At 40.7% G+C, this 22,553-nt stretch overlaps 1 protein-coding gene and 1 long non-coding RNA gene across 6 annotated transcripts in view; one reads left to right on the top strand and one right to left on the bottom strand.

The window, feature by feature from the left end:
* The window catches only part of ttf2 (transcription termination factor, RNA polymerase II), a 54,743-nt gene extending 46,699 nt beyond the window's left edge, over nucleotides 1–8,044 (bottom strand). For 4 of the 5 annotated variants that reach the window (XM_043700922.1, XM_043700926.1, XM_043700923.1 and 1 more), the window contains exons 1-4: nucleotides 7,928–8,044; nucleotides 4,364–4,475; nucleotides 1,322–1,408; nucleotides 661–727 (exon numbers count right to left, since the gene is read on the bottom strand). In XM_043700922.1, coding sequence (XP_043556857.1) covers nucleotides 661–727; nucleotides 1,322–1,408; nucleotides 4,364–4,475; nucleotides 7,928–7,955 — 294 coding nt within the window. In that variant the 5' untranslated portion in view covers nucleotides 7,956–8,044. Of the gene's footprint in view, nucleotides 1–660; nucleotides 728–1,321; nucleotides 1,409–4,363; nucleotides 4,476–7,557; nucleotides 7,650–7,927 lie in introns of those variants that run through there. The other variant, XM_043700925.1, reaches the window with a different exon arrangement.
* Nucleotides 7,748–12,150, top strand: LOC122555192. The gene is made up of 3 exons (XR_006313204.1): nucleotides 7,748–7,840; nucleotides 7,944–8,101; nucleotides 11,928–12,150. It is a non-coding gene; the product is annotated as an uncharacterized LOC122555192 (long non-coding RNA).
* The last annotated feature ends 10,403 nt before the right edge of the window (nucleotides 12,151–22,553 follow it).

Genomic DNA, 22,553 nt, shown 5'->3' with positions numbered 1-22,553 from the left:
GTGGTCTGCTGGCCAGGAGGGGTGGCACTGTTATATCTGGGATGCTCCTACTGAAGATGTCATATTGCAAGGTATCTTGTGGGGATGCAAACAGGTGAGGACTGTGACATGGCAGGGTGAGTGGCAGCTCTAATGAGTATGCGAGAGCCTGACAATTGGATGCAGCATGGGGAGAGATGCAAGTTTCTGAGGGAGAAGCTGTACCAAAATGATACCTAACAAGTCAGGAAGTGTACTGCAGTAAAACGATCTTAAAATGAATTTTGTGCACTCAACCAGTTTTCCAATCTAAACACATTAAAGTTAGGCAATACAAATAAATTGAAAATGCAGATTCCCTGTATTGGAAACCATCTTTGGAATTGTGAATATAAAAGAAAAGAAATGATTTCCAACTTTACAACTCCGCAGTATTTTCAAATTGGCCATAAACACCTTTGTATCGCCAATGTCAAGGAAGACACTTTTAAAAAGTGTGAGGTTTTCCTTTTTGCAGACACTGGTTCAAAAACAAAAACTTGGAGCCTGGGCAAAACATTCCAACTTCTTAAAATAACAATAATGTAAGTCTTTGGTTTTGTCAGAATGTAATTGGTCATCAGCATTACAACAACATAGCTATTTGACAAATGCCAAAAGTAAATTCCTAACTGCGCTTACCTGCCAAGGAATATTTCCACACCATTTCAGATTATCAGCCTTGCCTTTCACACAGCGATAGTATAACCTACAGAAAAAGCAGGAGATAAGTACAGAAAATGGAAATGCTCTGGCCCTTTATAATCTTTCTGCTTTGGGAGGGAAATTAATATGCTGATAAATGCTTCACATTAATAAATATATATATATATACCAACACCTTTGCACATATTGGAGACTGAACTGGTTTAGTTTTCTCAATACAGTTAGTGGCTATCTATTGTACACAGAAGCAAAACAACAATTATGATCCTTTGTGGAGGTGAGCAATGACAATATTGTCTCAGACAGTGCTACTTAAAATTAAGGCCTATGGCTGTACGGCCAGACTTTGGGATTCAAAAAAGGTTATATATTTAAATCAGCTCACTCCATTTGGAAAGGAGAATATATCCAAAGAATCCAAACCACAGTATAAAGAAGAAACTGGTCTATGAACTAATGCATCTCTTCCACAAGATCAGCTTGTAAAACTTCTAGAAAGATTTACAGGAAGCAATGCAAAAATGATAAGGTTCCCTCTATCACCTGCCCTTCAGAGTAAGAAGCATACCACATGAATTTCATGCTCATGAGAAATATGAATTGGAGTTGTTTGCATAATAGTAACAGTAAATCTTACCAATAAGACTGGGTGCCTGATTTTGCAGAGATGGCCTGAAGTTCCACAACTGAGCCTGTATGTACTAGGCAGTGAGACACAGGAATGCTGTGAAAGACAGATAATATCACCACAAACCACAGAATACATGATAGGCATTGTAATTGGTGTCAGAATCCCCGAAAGAGGCAAGGTGGACATTGACGAGAGAGAAGGAAATTAGTTAAGATTCTCAGTGTTAACTGTTATCCTGAAAAAGAAAATGTGAGTCTGCATCACTTATACTGAAATCAGGAGGGGAATCAAGTTTGTAAATACCCAGGGTACATTTAATCCAAGGATTATTTTCTAAACAAAAAAATTACAATTGTACATGTTCAGCATTCATAGTGTAATTGTTATTATTTTGTAAATAAAGATGAATTTTGATGCTACCATTGAATCTTGTATTCATGTACTGACATTGAGATTTTCTCATGAGATTTTCACAACCATCTTGGAGTAATTTACTAACACAGATATCATTTGGTTAACCACATAGAATAAAGGAGGAGTCAGTGTCTATATTAAAGCTGAGTAAACACACTTGTGGAACATTGCTCTTTATATTCCACTTTCAACTGAGGTGGTAGATACAATAAATTTACTCAAGATTCATTTGATATAATGGAAGCATTAAGGTAACTCCTGCTGATGGGACAGGCAGCGAGAGAACGACACTGCATCTTTTGAGAGTTGCCCATTGTTGTGGGCCCAGATGAGGTTATTACTGGTCAGGTTAGATTTGTTGACCTTGCTTTTGTGCACCTCCTGTGCAGTCGTGCTCTGTCCAAGCACCCTATGATCTATATGTCCTTGTTTGTTATAATTTGCCTCTACTGCTTGCAAAACAAAAATTTTCACTACTTAGGTACACATGACAACAACAATAAATCAAATCAGCTCAAACTAGACTGAAATCCAGCTTAATTGATCATATATGTATGCAGTAGTCCCCCTGCATCCGCGGGATATGTTCCAGGAAGGACCTATCGTGGAAGGCCAAATCCGCAGATAGGAGTGAACCCATTCATTTAAATGGGAAACGTACTTCCCTGCAGCCTCCTGGTCCTTGGTTCTAGAACATTCCCTTTTATACGTTTGGGCCGCAGGTAACTGAAACCGCAGAAAATGATTGCGCGGATACGGGGGTTGCCCTGTATTTTGTTTTTACCAAGGTGGTCTTTTACTGAAACATAAGCACGTAATGCTGCATATCTTGTTTAAACAGTAAAACACAGATGACATTTATCACACAAAAGAAACAAACATAAAAGAGTGAATCAAACTCTTTAAGGATCACAAACTTTGGAAGATTTCAAAACATGCAGTAAAACAATATCATTAATTCCAACTGCACCCCTTGCCAATACTCAAACACTAGAGAGAGTTCACTTCACAGGGCTTAAATTCAGTGATAATTCGATTTCCAGTCTTGAGATTCTGGCAGCCTCTTGTTCGGGTCTTCATAGAACTGAGTTTACACTTTTTCAGCTGCAAACACCACCTTAAGGGTTTTAGGTAAACAATTCTGGTTTGGAACTTTCAAACTAAACTTTCAAAGGTGAGATTACCTTTTTGTAAAGAACCAAATCTAAACTACCATCCTTCTTTGGGAGAATTTTCTTTTAAACACATCCATATCAATGGAGTTACAATGAGCTCCTTAAGTAGACATTAATTACCAATTAACAGCATTAACTGACAGCTGTGTGAGAAAACCATCCATGGACCTTTCTACCGATCAAAAACAGAGGTGGGAAAGCTGCTGGCTCCCACCCAACACATTCACTCAGTGTCCTCCCACACTAATCTCACTATGGTGGAGGGAATTAAATTCCACTCAGTAGGCCAAATGGTCTCATTCAGTTTAAGAATTAGAGCTGTTATCTTGGAACACAGATCTGGGATGCAGTCGCCTTAGTAATAGCTTGATCAGCAGCACTGGACAATCAAGAATATGAAGATGGATCAGGAATCAAACTGGTTTGCTGTGGGACAGGAAACTGGACAATAAAACACTGAATCTTGTTCAATGATTTTGGAGATCATGGAGGGGGAAACCAGTGAAATTTGGAAAGATCATTTTTAACCAGAAAGTCATCAATAACTTAGCTAGCCGTCCAGATTGCAAAGAAAAATGAATGTGCAAGGGAAATAATTTTTGGAGACTGCAAATAAAGAAACGTATCGTATTCGCTTTCTTCATTTTGAAATCGAAATGAAAATGAGGCAGATCAAGAGGACATTTGATTTTAACTATTACTCTACACTCACTTGCTGCAACTTTCTGACTTTACCCACAAAAAAGTGTTTCTCAGTGATTAAACAAGAATTCATTTGAAACATTCCATTTCATAGCACAAAGGAGACTAGTGTCACTTCCCCAATTATGCTATCACAATTAGATGTTTGACATGGTATACATATTGCATCATCTCGCTCCCACTTAAGCAATATTTGGGATTCACTTACAGAAATAACCAATGGGTACGTTTGGGGCAGATCTGTGAATTGTTACAATTATCTTTCACACTCAGGACATGGCAAAATGTTTTATAGACAATTAGTTACTTTAGAAGTACAGTCACTCTTGTTTCAAAAGTGGTAGCAAATGTGCATACAGTTAGATATTGCAGACATAATTAGATAAGGGACCTGTTAATTGATTTATTCAGGTGTTACTTAAGGGAGATGTTGGTCAAAACAATAGGGGAGATCTGTCCTATACAAATCGTTTGAAGATCCAATGCAAGGACAATAGGTCAAATAGCCTCCTACGGTACCATACCAATTCTGTAATTCTGTGAAGTGTTTTGACCAATAACAGAAATTCATAAGATACTTAATGTTGTCATTCCCAGTTCATTGATTTCCAACAACCCCTGGAACTCCACATTGGGTTTGGCACCAAAGGACTGCATCGTAGACCAAAATGTTCCAACATTATTAAAAATATTCTCTAAAATGATCATTACTTCCACTTCATCCTCAATATCAGGATCCTGAACAAACAATACGTACTCAGCAAGCTGTGTGAACGTACATGGTGAGCCACCACGGTTTCCACAGATATAGAAACTCTTTCCTTTGGTTGCTCCATCTCTCATGCCAGTCTTCAGAAAGCAGGGTGTTCCTGCAGTACATAGAAAAGCACAATCAAGAAATGAATTAGCATGTCAACATCAGGGAAAATTTACATTTATATTGCACCTATCCTAAATGTCAAATGTCAGCTGATTATCTACTTATACCAGTGATTACACTTTAAAAAGTAGAAGGTACAACAGTCAATCTGCACACTGAAAGCTGTAACAACGTTAAAGTATTCAAGTTATTTATTTTGGCTGTAGGCTCAAAATAAATGTTTGCCAAGGTACCATCAGAACACCTTTGTCCTTCTGCAAATAGTGCATGGAATCTTTTAAGATCATTTGAGAGGACAGATTTTGAAACAAAAGTTGGCACTTCCAGTATTGCAACACTGCCTGAGTACGTAACTGGAATGATTCCCTTGATTTCTTTTGCTCAAATCGTTGGAATGGAACTTGAATCCACTATCTCAGGAAGGAAGATTGTTGATACTAGACCATCGCTGTCAATTTCAAGGCACCAAGGTATTTTCTTAAAAGGAATTTAAATGAGAATTTGTTATTTTGATAAGTTTCATTTAGCTGCAAAAGTGAACTATTTTAAAATCAACTCTGGCGAACAGGAAATTACATAAGGACTAAAACATCAAATGCACTCTGGACGACTTTGTGACTCACAACACATGTTACAGAATCCATTGTTGTTAAGTGGAATAGAGAACAGCCATGGTCTCATGGGATGATGGGATAGACTCATAATGGCCTACTCCTGTTCCTTTACAACGTTTCCTGTTTGGATCAAAACATGTAATATCTTTACTTCAAGCTCTTGGTCAGTATGTTTCAAACGTGCTGCACCTTGCAATTCTTTGGTGGTTTTGGTCAGCAATTACAGCCTTTGTTGATAGTAAAGGAACAGGAGTAGGCCACCAAGAGTCTATCCCATCATCCCATGAGACCATGGCTGTTCTCTATTGCACTTAACAACAATGGATTCTGTAATACCCTTTACTAGAAGAATCTATTAAGCTCAGAATAAATTACGAGACCTGGCATTTACAGTTTCTTGTTGGAAAAGAACTTTACAATCCTACCACCCTTTCAAAAGGAGTGTTTTAACTTCTTCCAAATAGTCGGGTTCCGATTTTATTGTTACGTTCTATTGTCCATCAATGGAAACAATTTTGCTCTGACTACTTTACCAATTCCTTTCAAAAATCAAAAACATCAAATCAAAATAACACACTCCCACACCCCAAGTCTGCATGGTGGCACAGCAGTTAGCATTGCTGCCTCACAACGCCAGAGACCTGGGTTCAATTCCCAACTCAGGCAACTGTCTGTGTGGAGTTTGCACATTCTCCCCACTGTCTGCATGGGTTTCCTCAGAGTGCTCCGGTTTCCCCGCACAGTCCAAAAAATGTGCAGGTCAGGTGAATTGGCCATGCTAAATTGCCCATAGTGTTAGGTGCATTAGCCAGAAGGAAGTGGGTCTGGGTGGGTTACTCTTCGGAGGGTCGGTGTGTTCTTGTTGGGCCGAAGGGCCTGTTTCTGCACTGTAAACAAATTCTCATTTGGGAAATCGAAACAGATCATTATATCAGTCATGTGCAAGAAATAATTAATAAAGATTAATGGAATGTTGACCGTTTATATTTGGGCATGAAAATTGCTAGAAAGTGCAGGGAAAATGCTATGTTAGACTTACATAAAGCCCTGGAATGCTGCACACAATGATACTACAATATACAGTTCAGAACTCTGCCTTTAGGAATGATGTATATAGGCTTTGGACTGCTGATTCACCAGAATGTAAATACTCTGAGGGTTGATTCTCCTAAGCATTGGATCACGAGCAGTGTTTTGTTTGAGGTCATAGAAATATGCGAAGAATATTATATCAAACTGTAAGGAGAAATGAATCTCTATTCCATTTGGAAAGAGCATTTAGGAGCATCAATGATGATAAAGTGAGAGAGGTACTATATCTCCTAAATTTGCAGATAAACATGCCATAGTAGGGGAAGGTACTGACTAAAAAATTGACCAGGAAGTTGCAGAGAGAAATCCCTACAGGTCATTAAAATTTCAAGGAAGATGTGTTTAGCAATAGTTTCAAAATAGAGGATGATCCATCAAGTACAGAAGCCAATGGAGTGAATCAAAAACACAAGGGCAACCTAACAGTACAATTGATTAACAAACGGCACTACCTTATGTGAACTTTGAAATAACCACACAATACCATGTTATAGTCCAACAGGTTTGTGAAAGCACAAGCTACCTCATGTAGGAGCTGAGCTTCCACATAAATCTGTTGGACTATAACCTGACGTTGTGCAATTTTTAGCTCTGTCCACCCCAGTCCAACATCAGCACCTCCACATGATGAAATAATCAACACAGCACAGGAGAAAAATTATTTGTGCAGAAAGCTGTGGGAGCTGGCATGCACCATCTGACCACATAGCTTAAATGTTGCAGGGTTTGGGGGATAGAGGACAAAATAGTTAGGTCAACCAAGAATCTCTTGCAAACAGCTAGCACATGGGTTGAATAAACCCGTTCTGTGTTGCACTGTTCTATAACTCTGGGAGCACTGCCTGTATTTCCAAGTGATGAGGTGGTGCTGGTATTCAACTCTGGTGGTCTAAGTTAAAAATCACACATCAGGTTATAGTTCAGCAGGTTTATTGGGAAGTACTAACTTTCAGAGCACTGCTCCTTCATCAGGTAGCTCGTGGGGCAAGATCATAAGCTGAAACTTTATTGCTGGAACAGCACAGCAGGTCAGGCAGCATCTAGGGAACAGAAGATTCGACGTTTCGGGCACATGCCCTTCTTCAGGAATGTGCCCGAAACGTCGAATCTTCTGTTCCCTAGATGCTGCCTGACCTGCTGTGCTGTTCCAGCAATAAAGTTTCAGTTTTGATCTCCAGCGTCTGCAGACCTCACTTTCTCCGGGCAAGATCATAAGACAAGGAATATATAGCACACGTTCATAATGTCATGCAATTGATAGCTCAATAAACCTGTTGGACTATAACCTGGTGCTGTATGATTATTAACTTTGTCTATCCAAAAGCAAGGGTGGAAGAGGAAAAAAAAATGCCTTCAACATTTCACCTTCGGGTGGAGACAGTGAATCAATGAGATTTCTCCAGAGTAGCACAGCTGCTGGAGAGTGACGATGGCCCCTGCATCATTTCCCACCGTGGGAAATAACCGGAAGTAGTGGGAAATAACCGGAAGTACACATCCTAAACACTGATTGGTCCAGTATACATAGGCTTCCCCTCAGAGCTCCGCCCCCGCGACCAGCTTAAAGCGCAGGGCTCTCGCCGATGGGCTACTCCGACAACCAATTAAAATGCCTGCCATCCCAAAGTTAAAACGTTTCAAACCAAAGGTGGGATTTATTCCAATTTCACTGGAGAGCTCAGCTTACACAAACAGAGGCAGTTCCCTGAACAGCTCGAGGAGTACAGTAACATACCATGTTCTTCACACAGCACCTTCTCCATTCGGCCGGCGGTGCTCAACCTGCGGAGTGTCCCGGACCACAGACCACGTGATTCCTGATGACGCTCGGTCACCTCATCCAATCAGGGAACAGGGCTCAGCCCCGTCCGGGCATCACCGATTCCAACGGGCGGCAGCTGACCGACAGGTATCTGAACCAATTGGAATGTGGAGACGGCGATGGGCGGGGTCAGATTGGGCCTCCCTCCCTGTGATTGGGTGAAGGGTGAGCTCGCTTGCTTGGAGGTGTGGCTGTGGAGTCATAGTTCAGCAGAAGTGATGCATAAACTTACTTGATAGATCTAGAGTCATCAGATGTATTAAAAAAACACGTAAACTGCAGGCAGGGATTATTCACTTTGTGACTCCCTCGTCAGCTCCACACTCCCCACCCACACCTTCTCAACCTGGCACCTTGCCCTGCAGCCTCAGGAAGAGCATCACATGCACCTCCACTCCTCTCTCCTCCATCCAAGGCCCCAAACAATCATTCCAAGTCTGGCAGAGATTCACCTGCATCTCCTCCAACCTGGTGTACTGCATCCGTTGCTCCCAATTTGGTCTCCTCTACATCGGAGAGACCAAGCGCAGACTCTGGGACCGGTTTGCTGAGCATTTGTGCTCTGTATTCTCCAATCAACACCGCCTTCCAGTTGCTAGCCATTTGAACTCCACCTCCCACTCTGTTGGCAAAGTGTTCATCCTGGGCCTCCTCTCACCTTAAGCATATGCCATCTAGTTTTGGACTCCCCTATCTGGGGAAAAAACTTGGGCTATTCACCCTGTCCACGCCCCTCATATTTTTATAAACCTCCATAAAATCATGCCTCAGACTCTGATGCTCCAGGGAAAATAGCCCCAGCCTTTCAGCCTCTCCTTATAGACCAAAACCTTCCAATTCTAGCAACATCCTTGTAAATCTTTTCTGAACCGTGACATCTTTCCTATAGTAGGGAGACCAGATTTGAACACAGTATTCTAAAAGTGTCCTCACCAATACCCTGTGACTATCATTAATTAATATTTAAGGTAATTATTGATGAGGACAAAGATGGACTGGAAAAAGAATTTCTTAATTAGGTGAAGGATGATTTTGCACCACTCTCTCACAGTTTACTCCTGTAACTGAGATGTCTGTGCTTCTACTCTGACTGCGTAAGCATTCTTGATATTTTCTCACCATTTGCAGCCACACTTTCTGCACCCAAAACTCAAACACTAATTTGACAACTTAAAGCTCAGATGAGTGCATGGCATTTGGCAGTCCAGAAGACCAGGGCTATGAAGAAGTATGAAAGACAATAGTTTTTTCACCTCAGCTTCTGGCAGCAAGCTTGCAGGTGATGTTCACTCATGGCTTGGTGTTTTGGCAGTCTTTTGGACATAGTGAGAGAAATTTCAGAGTGGTTAAGAGACACTCTTGAGACAGGTGGTAGTTGGTTATGCTGTACTTATTCTTCACAGTTAGTAACATATCTGATGTTGTGTGTCTTTGGAGTCCCTGAAGTATGGAACATAGAGCATGGGGATTAGATCAGGTAAGAGCAGGTCTGTTTTCGGTGCATTTCAGATAGCCTTTGTGTAGAGGCCGATATCCTTTGAGGATCGGGTTTGGTTACCCTTTTAGACTGTTAAGTGTAGAGAAGATTGTGCATAAAAGGTGGATAAACCCCTTGAACTTGTCAACTTGTCAAGACCTGTGAACAAAGATTGATGAAGATTGAGCAGTGGATGTTGTTTATTTGGATTTTAGTAAAGCCTTTGACAAGGTTCCACATGGTAGACTAATTAGTAAAGTTAAGTCATATGGGATACAGGATGAGCTTGCCAGTTGGATACATAATTGGCTTAATGGCAGGAGACAGAGAGGGATGATGGACTAGACTGGAAGCCTGTCACCTGCGGGATCTGTTCTGGGTCCTCTTTTATTTGTCATTTACATAGATGTTTGAATGAGAATATAGAAGGCATGGTTAGTAAGTTTGCAGATGACACCAACATTAATGGCATAGTAGACAGTGAAGAAGGTTTTCTAAGAATACAAGGAAATCATGATCAAATGGGTCAATGGGCTGAAAAATGGCAGATGAAGTTCAATCTGGATAAATGTGAGGTATTGCATTTTGGTACAACAAACAAAGATAGGGCTTATGCAATTAATGGTAGGGCCTTGGGTAGTGTTGTAGAATAGAAGGAACTTGAGGTTTAGGTGCATAATTTTTTGAAGTTTACATCACATACAGATGTGAAAACTTGTTTGGTTAAAAAGGCATTTGGCATGCTTGCCTTTATTGCTCAGTCCTTTGAGTATAGGAGTTGGGAAGTCATGTTGAGGTTGTACAGGACATTGATGAGTCCTCTTTTGGAACACTGTGTTCAGTTCTGGACTCCCAGTTATAGGAAGGATATTGTTAAGCTTGAGATGATTCAGAAAAGATTTGCAAGGAAGTTGCCAGGTTTGGAGGGTTTGAGTCAAAAAGTGTGGCGTTTGAAAAACACAGCAGGTCAGGCAGCAGCCAAGGAGCAGGAGAATCAATATCTCGGGCTCAAGAACTGGCTCAAAGGCAGAAGACAGAGGGTGGTGGTGGAGGGTTGTTTTTCAGACTGGAGGCTTGTGACCAGTGGAGTGCCACAAGGATCGGTGCTGGGCCCTCTACTTTTTGTCATTTATATAAATGATTTGGATGCGAGCATAAGAGGTACAGTTAGTAAGTTTGCAGATGACACCAAACTTGGTGATGTCGTGGACAGCGAAGAGGGTTACCTCAAATTACAACAGGATCTGGACCCAATGGGCCAATGGACTGAGAAGTGGCAGATGGAGTTTAATTCAGATAAATCGAGGTGCTGCATTTTGGGAAAGCAAACCTTAGCAGGACTTATACACTTAATGGTAAGGTCCTAGGGAGTGATGCTGAACAAAATGACCTTGGAGTGCAGGTTCATAGCTCCTTGAAAGTGGAGTCGCAGGTAGATAGGATAGTGAAGAAGACGTTTGGTATGCTTTCTTTTATTGGTCAGAGTATTGAGTACAGGAGTTGGGAGGTCATGTTGCAGCTGTACAAGACATTGGTTAGGCCACTGTTGGAATATTGCGTACAATTCTGGTCTTCTTCCTATCAGAAAGATGTTGTGAAACTTGAAAGGGTTCAGAAAAGATTTACAAGGATGTTGCCAGGATTGGAGGATTTGAGCTATAGGGAGAGGCTGAACAGGCTGGAGCTGTTTTCCCTGGAGCGTCGGAGGCTGAGGGGTGACCTTATAGAGGTTTACAAAATTATGAGGGGCATAGATAGAGCAAATAGACAAAGTATTTTCCCTTGGGTCGGGGAGTCCAGAACTAGAGGGCATAGGTTTAGGGTGAAAGGGGAAAGATATAAAAGGGACCTAAAGGGCAACCTTTTCACACAGACGGTGGTATGTGTATGGAATGAACTGCCAGAGGATGTGGTGAAGGCTGGTACAATTGCAACATTTAAGAGGCATTTGGATGGTAAATGAATAGGAAGGGTTTGGAGGGATATGGGCCGGGTGCTGGCAGGTGGGACTAGATTGGGTTCGAATATCTGGTCGGCATGGACGGGTTGGACCGAAGGATCTGTTTCTATGCTGTACATCTCCATGACTCTATGACTCCAGTTATAGTCATAGAGATGTACAGCATGGAAACAGACCGTTCGATCCAACCCATCCATGCTGACCACAGTGGATGGGAAACCATGATTATGGAAGCAGGAAGCTATTTAGTAGCGCTGTTTTGGAAGGTGGCATCATTCAAACAGATACAATGTAGATGAAGGAATGGGGAGAATAGGGCATACGTAATAATGTTATATTTTATAGTTCTTTTCATGCTGAATACAACCTAGATGAGATTGTTTGACCACCCAGTGTTTGAAGTCATTGCTGGAAAGATGACAGGTCCGTGCCTTTTCATGCCATATTGCTAATTCCTGTTGTTTGTTTTTCCTCAGGCTATACCTTTGTTGGAAGAAACCTTTGATATTTTTACTCTACTTGGATTAAAGACCTTGAAACATATAAGCTTTAGAACAATTTAATCCTTTTTAAAACACAATATTTCTTCATTGTGTTTATTTATTCTTATATCTTAATATTACACCATTTTTGTTCCTCAAATTGATCCTTCTGTGTTGTTATCAGTATCACTGAGTAGGAAACCTGCTTCTGACCACAACTTACACCAACTCTGTCTTACTCTTGTTCAGAACTGTTCATAACACTCCATACAGTTTGGAATTTATTAGAAAGTATACAAATTTATGACCTGAAAAGAAAAAGATATTTTAGCACCTCTGAAAGGATTCATGGTAGCAGTTTGTTTAACATAACAATTCTTGCAGAAAATGAGGATTGCAGATGCTGGAAATCAGAGTCAAAAAGTGTAGCGCTGAAAAAGCACAGCAGGTCAGGCAGCATTCTGATATCAAATTTTTTTAATATCAATTCTTGGAGATACATTTCCTTTAGTGGCCATACTTCCAAATGTGGAAAAAAATTCCATTTAAAAAAAATAATTTTAATTTACATCAAAATTTGAGGTGTTTTAATGTCTCAGTCTCACTGACTACTTTAGTGTTAAACAAGTCTGATACTCACTGGTGCTATGGGTTGTGAAATTTATTTCTCTTCCAATTCTAACACAGTGTATATTTAATTCCTGCCCTAATGCACACATCATGCTTCACTATCCCTATCAATCACCTTGCTCTCCCTGCCTTGAGGAACCCATTCCACCAGAGCTCTTGCAATAAGAGGCATGATGGTATTGCTTCAAGCTAATGTTTTAAGAAAAAAATCAATAAAGCAAATAGAAGGAATTAATGACTTTCTATCTGTGAAAAACCTTTTGGGTTTGAGGAGGAAACAGCCAACACCATAACAGCTCCACAGAGCTGTTCAGTCAATTAATAATGTGAATACTTTGAAAAGGTTAAATCCATGATTTTGCAATTCTTCAAAGCAGCTTTACCTTTTATAACTGTAGTGTAATGTAAATAACAGTCAAAATAAATCCATACCCTGTTTCTTTAATTGAATAAAAACACAACGTCAAACATTTGCATGAAAGCACAGAAGTTTTCCTTGGAGGTCACAATTTTAAATTCGAGTGAACTTACATTTAACAACCATGCTCACACTTTTAACATTAGGAACACACATTTAAACTCCGTACCACCATTAGGAACCTTGAAAATAGGACATTAGTAAGGGTCTGTTAAAAGCAAGCAGAGTGGATAAGTTATGATGAAGGGCTTTTGCCCAAAACGTTGATCTTCCTCCTCGTTGGATGCTGCCTGACCTGCTGTGCTTTTCCAGCAACACAATCGACAGTGATATCAATAGTGTCCGACAGTGATATCAATAGTGTCTAACACTGATTTGGTATCTGACCTGACATTATCAACCCCACAGGTTTGGCTGATGGCCTCTTTTTAATAATCCCAACTAAACACCTGTGATGTTTGTTGTATATGTAATACACCATCTCCCCCTCCCACCTTAAATCATGCTATTTAAAGGAATCACCATGGAACTACTCAGTGAGGTGCTTTTGATTTTCATTTGCTGCTGTTCTGTTTCAGTCAAGTAATTCAGAATGTTGGGTTTTGACAAGGAGGCTAGAGGATTTTGAAGGCCTACTTCCACTAAGAGAGGTCAGAATTTCACTTTCTCTTGGAGTTCAGCATGACAGGGATATGGAGCGTAGAGATGGGAGCAACGCACAGAGGGATGGAGACTGGATGGGTTCTGAGTAGGAGACTGTACTGACTTGGGAAATTGAGGGTATCCCCACCCACAGCTTATTCGGCAGCAGTGTCTGAGGCAGCTGTTTTTCACCAAGTATACAGTCACAGAACCATGCCACATCCTTGAAACAGATCTACAACCACACGACAGGGCCAGTGGACCCTTCCAGGTAGGGTAGAGGTGACAATGGCAACATTACAGTTCACCATGTATTGCTGCATCAGAGAAATATCAGAGGCTCTGTATACAAGAAGAATTTCATAGACTTTGTTCGTACTAGGAAATGCATGGCTGCGCCATATTAGCAAATTTCTTGATAGTGCGGTATATCTTATAAGTGTTTTAAGGCTACAAATATTTACGGTGACTAGTTTACTTCGGTTAAACAAAGAACAAGATAAATATATTGAAATGTTTTTTTCCTTGAACTGAGAAGCACTAGGAAACACAATCCCATTCGTACAGTCACACACATTCTGTCTTTGCCCACGTGTATGAAAGGACAGTCAGAAGAGTTAGAGACCAGACATAGAAGGATTTTACAGTTCATGGAAGTTGAAACAATGGAATATACAGTTAGTTATTCCTTGATTGGTCTCAGTGCAGTGAATTCATGTTATTACCGTTTAATTCACGTGTTTTCCTGGATGTAGTCACATTAGGCAGATTTCCATGTTTTAAAAGATCTTAGTTTTCTGTCAATTCTGATCGCATCTGAAGAACTGAGCACATCATTCCAGATAGAGAGAGAGAGAGCATACACACCACTATCTTAGTCTCATCTTCCTCCTTGGCAAAACCCTTGAAATACTCTGCTAATGTGTATATCTCACAGATATTCTATTTGTTCGTGTCTGCAGCAGCTTTTACTTCAAAAAAAAAGTAATTGTAGTTTGATATCTGATCTCAGAAACATTTGAAAAAGTGGTTTAATTCAGTAGGAGATTTGGCCTTTCATGTTCCCTAGGGGTTTGATTCCCTGTTATCACTCCCACTTTCAGGAATACAAATATTGCTCATTTACAGCTGTGGGCATGCTGGTAGAGTCTGTCTTTTTTAAAAAAGATTATCCACAGTCGGTCAGTGTTAAAACAAAAAATTCCAGACAGGAAAAGAAAAAATAGAAACTGCATTATCAAAAAAACTGTATATTATTGTAACATTATGCACAGAACATTATGCTGATAAATGTTTGCTGTGCTGGTAACAGGTTAAAATACTTTCATCTTCAACAGACAGCTATGCTCAGTATACTTGATGGTGAGCGATGGTGAACCAGTTTCTGGCTGCTTAGTGACAAGAGTACACACTGTACATCTGGTTTCGCAGTGACCATAAGTGGACAATGTGCCTACAATGAAAGCCATGCTGCCACTAGCCTCTTCATGGAACAACCCAAACATATTAGAAAACAATCATTTGGCTGCCTGGACAACTTCCAGTGTGGTCAGGCCAATACTCCTACAACTCCTCCAAGTTCGTGGAGACATGGATATTGCATCTTTCATTACCCTACTCTCTCTCTTTCATACATGGCCATGCCACAATCTCTACAGTGTGTACCTTCAGAGGAGGAAGAGAAAGAGGGGCTCAGTAAGTTGAGTGCAAAAATGAAAAGAAAGGAAGGGAGCACTTGGAACCTTTTTGCTTCAGATGAGACATCCTTGAATAGTTAATCATACTGCGGTTCCTAGAAAATCTCTTCCACATTTGTCGCAAAATTTCCCAACTATCTGTCTGTCTCCAAGGGATCATTGCTGCAGTTTTTGATGAACATTCAAAAACAAAAGTACAAAGAAAATTCCTTGATAACTTTACCCAACTGCCCTCTTAAATGATATAGACACTCTAGATTCAAGGGCAATTAGCGGTGAACAATAAGTGATGGCCTTGCCAATAGCTGACATCCTACAAAAAAAATAAAGAAAATAACCACGGTGGCACAGTGGTTAGCACTGCTGCCTCACAGCGCCAGAGATCCGGGTTCCATTCCCGCCTCAGGCGACTGACTGTCTGGAGTTTGCACATTCTCCCCGTGTCTGCGTGGGTTTCCTCCGGGTGCTCTGGTTTCCTCCCACAGTCCAAAAATGTGCAGGTCAGGTGAATTGGCCATGCTAAATTGCCCGTAGTGTTAGGTGCAGGGGTAAATGTAGGGGAATGGGTCTGGGTGGGTTACTCTTCAGCGGGTCGGTGTGGACTTGTTGGGCCGAAGGGCCTGTTTCCACACTGTAAAAGTAATCTAATCTAAACCATACTGTGTAACCACTCAGCAGCACATTTTGTGCTCAGCTACATGCTACACCTGTTGAATGAACTGGGGCAGCACAAAATTCACAAGTTGGCTACCTCAACTTAATCAAGCACAAGGTAATCCCGCATCATGAACCATGTTGGAGTCATACCAATTGAATTATCAGCCCTAGATAACCTAATCTGGTTGGAGTCAGACCTAGCACAAGGGAAGATATTTGGGGTTGTCAGAAGTCAAATCATTTCAGTCTCAGGACATCAATGCAGGGGTTCCTTGGGGTAAGTATTTTGAACCAACCTGTTTGGATATGTTATGCAATTTTCCTTGTACAGATGGGACTTGTACCTAGGTATTCTCACCCAGAGGCAGGGACTCTACCACTATGAGTTCCTCAGAGTGGTGTCCTGGTTCCAACCATTTTCAGCAGCCTCGTAAGTAACCTTATCTCATCATAAAGTCAGAAGTGGAATGTGCACTGATGATTATTCAATGCTCAGCACCATTCGTGAACTCCTCAGATATTGGAGCAGTCTGTGTTCATATGCAGCAAGATCAGGACAGCAACTAGGCTTGAGTTAATAAATGGTAAGTACAAACATGCCACATGCACCAGGCAATGATCATCTTCCACAGGAGGGAATCTAATCATCATCTTGGCATTCAATTGCATTAGATTAAACTCTCTACAATGTGGAAACAGGCCCTACGGCCCAACAAGTCCACACCGATCCTCCGAAGAGTAATCCATTATCATTGCTGAATCTCCTGCTATCAGCATCATGGGAGTTACCATTGACTAGAAACTGAACTACAATAGACATATAAATACCCAGCCAGAATGGAGCTACAAGAGCTGCTCAAAGCTTACAAATTCTATGTGAATAGGATTTCCTGTCTTCCTAATGTCTATCTGCCATCTACATCGCACATGGAATATTCTGCATTTGCCTGGATGTGTCCAACTTGACCGTCACTCAAGAAGCTTAACACCATCTGGAACAAAGCAGCCTGCTTGACCTATCATCTTTAAGGAGAAAGTGAGGTCTGCAGATGCTGGAGATCAAAGTTGAAACTTTATTGCTGGAACAGCACAGCAGGTCAGGCAGCATCCAGGGAACAGGAGATTCGACGTTTCGGGCACAGGCCCTTCTTCAGGATTCCTGAAGAAGGGCCTGTGCCCGAAACGTCGAATCTCCTGTTCCCTGGATGCTGCCTGACCTGCTGTGCTGTTCCAGCAATAAAGTTTCAACTATCATCTTTAACCCTCATTCTCTTCACCTCACACACTTTTGCCACTGTGTACTATCATCTACAAGATGTATGTCATTAAGTCACCAGTAGCACCTTTCAAACCTGCTGACTTTCCCATGTGGACGATAAAGGTGACAGATTCGCGGGAACCTCACCACTTGAATGTTCTGACTTGGAAATCTATCACCACGGCTTCACTGGAACTGGATTAAAATCCTGGAACTCCCTCCGAACTAAACTCTGTGTCCCTATATCCCAATAACTATGGCAGTTCAAGAAGGCAGTTCACCGTTAGCTTCTTCACTGCAATGATAGATACTGGTTACGGTAATAACTACTGGTCTGGCCAATAACATCCAAAACCCAAGAGCAAATGAAAAATAACATACTGACATGTTCAAGCCTTATTTACTCTCATTTGACTTTTATTACTGATTCTTTCTTATAGTTCATTTACTGAAACATGCCAAATTATATGTAATAATTCCAAGACATGATTACGTATGCAGATTTTCAAATTGGTTATTTGTAAACATGCAACATTTATAAATTCATAATTTGATAAGATGCGTGGAACGGTAAACTTCAAACCTAAACACTAATCTCCAGAGGAAGTCAATATACAGTAGAGGTACTATACAGATGTGTTTAATGTTGTACTGTATATGGTAGTTAGTACCTGAAAGGTCTAACTGACATCACGAGATATGTTCCTCAGATTAGGGTAAAGGACCATTCCTTGGAAGAGCTAACCTGCATGATGGGTACCAGTTGTTGTTCTCGAGCTAAATTCAATGTAGATTAAAAAACACAGTACTGTGTATTTACACTTAATTCTCACCTGAGTTCTGGCAACAGACTATCATAATAAATATAGAAAGTGGTGGAGGAACCTAACAAGTCTGGCAGCATCTGTGGAACTGGAAACAGGCTTAACATTTTGAGTCTGTTATGACTTTCCTTCGGAAATTCAGACTCAGCATGTTAGCTCTGTTTTTCTCTCTCCACAGATGCTGCCAGACCTACTCAATTTCTCCCGTACTTTCCATTTTTATTTCAGATCTCCAACACTGAAAGACGTTGCTTTCAACAGATATAGAATAATTGGTTATTACGTACAATATAATAAAATTCTTCTGTTCAACAAGACCAAGCCTCTCTCCTGCTGCAGGCCTTGTGTGGGCATCCTTGCCTGCCTGATATCAATAACTTAGACTAATACCAGTAAGAAGGACTAGTGGCAGATGGTTTCACTGGGCACAACCACAACACATGCCATTTAAAATAATTAATTAATATAAGATAGCATTGATATTTGGAAAAGAAAGTAAGCAACATATTTACGTTGCTCCTAATGGTGATGAAAGAGATCACAGAGATTTCAGCTGCTCTCAATTTGGTGAGATATACTGTAGCATGAAACTGCGGAGAGGAGGCATACTTAAAGAAACAGCACATGAAACATAAAAGAACAGCTGATTTCCTTTTACTGCAATCCCATTTTCCAACAGCAAAATTGATCACTGATGTTTGTTTTGGTCTTAAAATTAATTTTTCTCCCTCAACATGAACCTACTCTGTCTGCATCTAATAGTTAATCATTATTTAACTGCAAACTATTTATTTGGCATAAAAAGGCTAATACAATCCTTCAACCTCCAAATATATTTTTGTTCGCTTTCTGTCAAGCAAAGGATCTGATGTAATTGCACTGAGTAGAGTAGGGAGGGATTACTCTCAAATTCATTGATAATCCCAGTAAATGTCTTAACTGCTGACTGAGTAGCACTGTGGATCTCACTCCTGCAAATCCATGCCAATTTTGTCACTTATGTTGCTACTTTTCACTGTCCTGTTTGAGTTTAATCAAACAAATCTCTTACAAAGGTGATGTTCGTCACTGTGCCTGATCGCATACTGAGGTATCTGCTACATATCTGAGCGGAAGAACTTAATATTCTTACTGACATGTGCGTCTTATCCCACTCGTGCTGGGCAGTTCCCTGATTCAATGTTTATGCTAATCATAGCTCTTGACTGACCAGCCAAGCTGATGGAAAAATCCTTTGTTCATTAAAAATATTCACAAATCTAGAGACAGTAAAATATTTAATAATTCACTAATTATTAATGAAATATTAATCTTAACCAACCTAACTAACCATATATTAATACAATTCCCTAAATTCACTGTGGAATGGGCACCCAGAACTGGGTCCTTCAAGTCTGGAAAGTGAGAGAATTTTTTTCTGTCTAAGTAAAGAGAGTTGTGCGATTTCTTCACATCGTGTTCTTCTGTAGTATTTTTCCCCTGGAGAATGCAACTGGAGTTTTGTTACTACCCAAGGGCTCAAGTTGATTGTTGAACAGAGATCGGAGGCTCTTTGGCTTTTTAAGCCAAACTGTTAGTTCAGTCCTCAAGCTGCAGCTTTGTGGACAACAGACTGTGATACTCTAATCCTGCTGAGATAAAAATCCAAACAGTGCATTACAAACACTTTCTTGTTTCAGCTTCTTTAAACTCCACACTTCTCCGCCTTCTTTATTTATATGAACCTACCTTTAAAGCAGACTGTAATATCCCTGTTCTTGAAAGTGATCCTTCAATAACATTACTAGTATCATTGAAGACAGATGCTTTGAAAATACAATTCATATATACTCTGTCTACATTTTATTTCTAACAAAGACAAAACAGTAAAGCAAAGGCATGTCACCAATAATTATCTAGAAAACAGAAAACTGAAGGCACTGAAGAGAGATCTTTAAGATTCTGTTGGGGTTGAGAGATCAGAGTAGGTGTTTCCACTAACAAGGTAATCCAAATCTATGGATTATAAATATAAGATAGTTGTAAACAAATAGAACAAGGAACTCAGAAAAAAACACATGTTTGCTGAATGGTTTGAAAGTGGAATATTCGATCGTGTGAAGTAGTTGAGGTGAATAGTACAGGTGCATTTAAGTGGAAGCTAAGTAAGTTCATGACGGAGAGAAGAATAAAAGGTTATCTGGATCAATCTAAATGAAGCAGGTTAAAGGAAACTCTAGCATAGATCAGATGGGCTATGTTTGTGCAATAAATTCAACCTTCAAAATATCAAATGTGTTGGAGAATCTGCTGTCACAAAGTCAAACAAACTGAACCCTCAAATCTTGGAAAAATTAAACAAAGGAACAATATGCTGAAATACACATTATAATATTCAGCTTACATGGCCTGTTTGGGAGAATGAAATAATTAGGTTCATGTCACATTACGGGTGACCACCATTGCACTATACACGCACACACACTCTCTCACACACACACAGGCACTCCTATGCACACATATACACAGATGTGCACACAGACACCCACACACACCCTTACAGACATACACACTCCCACACTCATACATGCACCCCCTCACAGACTTAAGAGACACTACACTCACTACACACACACATATACTTTCTCACACTCTCAACCCCTAACCCAGACAGACACACATAGACAAAGACCCACATGCGCACATATATTTTGTGGGGTGAAGTTGTACTTGCAGGGTTACATTGTACTTTGCTCAAAAACTGCATGAATTCATGTAAAACTCCATTATCTCACTTTTTAGATTAGAATCAATCTAAACATCATGGCATAGACAGAGAACACAGGGGGCTAACACCTTCAACATATTGTTTAGCTATCACCATTGTTACAGCTAACTTGAGAATGCAACTTTTTAAAAAAAGGTTTTGTGATTTACACGTGAAATAAGTGAAACTATCATGGTATTCAAACAGATGAAAGTCTTAACAGACAATTAATTTTTCAATGTATAATTTCAGTTACATCACACTGTAAATTTTTGCTATAAATTCTGTGTGTTAGGATTGAGCCCTCCACTACCACCTGATGAAGGAGCGACACTCCGAAAGCTAGTGTGCTTCCAATTAAACCTGTTGGACTATAACCTGGTGTTGTGTGATTTTTAACTTTGTTTGGGAGAAGAAATACATACAAATAACTTTGAGACAGCAATCAGTTCCCTCTAAGTTTTATTTAACAAATTCGGAATAACTGTGTAAATTTCTTCAGCTGAATATCCATATAATTAGGTTAGATTCCCTACAGTGTGAAAACAGGCCCTTCGGCCCAACCAGTCCACATCGACCCTCTGAAGAGTAACCCACCCAGACCCATTTCCCTCTGACTAATGCATCTAACGCTAGGGGCAATTTAGCATGGCCAATTCACCTGGCCAGCACGAGGAAACCAGAGCACCCAGAGGAAACCCACACAGACACAGGGAGAATGTGCAAACTCCACACAGTAACCTGAGGCTGGAATTGAACCTGGGATCCTGGTGCTGCGAGGCAGCAGTGCTAACTGTGGCACACTGAGCCACTGTGCTGCCCCGTTTCTAATGTGTTGATTACTAAAACACCTGCAAGCAGTTACAGTTCCATAACAAAAAAACTGAAAAAACTGCGAATGCTGGAAATCAGAAACAAAAACAGAAATTGTGGGGAAAACTCAGCAGGTTTGGCAGCATCTGTGGAGAGAAATCAGCGTTAATGTTTCGAGTCTAGTGACCCTTCTTCAGATCTGATAGTAGCTCTGAAAAGTTTGTTTTTTATGCAGAAGGTAGAGTGTGGGGGTGGGGGCAGGAGTAAACGATAGGTGGAGATAGAGCCTGGAGAGAGAGAAAAACAATTGTACAGACAAAGGAGTGGTTAAAGATCAGTCTGGGAGAATAAATAGCTGCTAATGGAGACTTAGTAGCTGACAATGAGTAGTGTGTGGTAGCAAGGTGATGATGACAAGACCTGGTGTGTGGGGGAGGGGGAAAGGTGATCAAGCCTTAAAATTGTTGAACTTGAAATGAAATCCAGAAGGTGGAGTTCCAAAGTAGAAAATGAGATGCTGTTCTTCCAGCTTGCGCTGAGATTCATTGGAGCACTGCAGCAAGCCTGAGACAGAGATGTTGGCCAGAGAACGGCGCAGTGTTAAAGTGGTAGACAACTGGAAGCTCAGGGTCTCAGATCATAGTTATTCTGCGAAGCTGTTGTCCAATCTACACTTCGCTTTCCCAGAGTAGAGGAGACTATATTGTGAGCAACGAATACAGTAAAGGTGAGTGAAGTGCAGGTAAAGTGGGTGGCATGGTGGTTAGCACTGCTGCCTCACAGTGCCAGAGACCTGGGTTCAATTCCCACCTCAGGCAACTGTCTGTATGGAGTTTGCACATTCTCCCCGTGTCTGCGTGGGTTTCCTCTGAGTGCTCTGGTTTCCTCCCACAGTCCAAAGATGTGCAGGTTAGGTGAATTGGCCATGCAAGATT

This window comes from Chiloscyllium plagiosum, chromosome 12 (genome assembly GCF_004010195.1).
Source record: "Chiloscyllium plagiosum isolate BGI_BamShark_2017 chromosome 12, ASM401019v2, whole genome shotgun sequence".
NCBI lineage: Eukaryota > Metazoa > Chordata > Chondrichthyes > Orectolobiformes > Hemiscylliidae > Chiloscyllium > Chiloscyllium plagiosum.
Note: the sequence above shows the minus strand (reverse complement) of the source record. Positions and strands in the feature narration are given on the sequence as shown.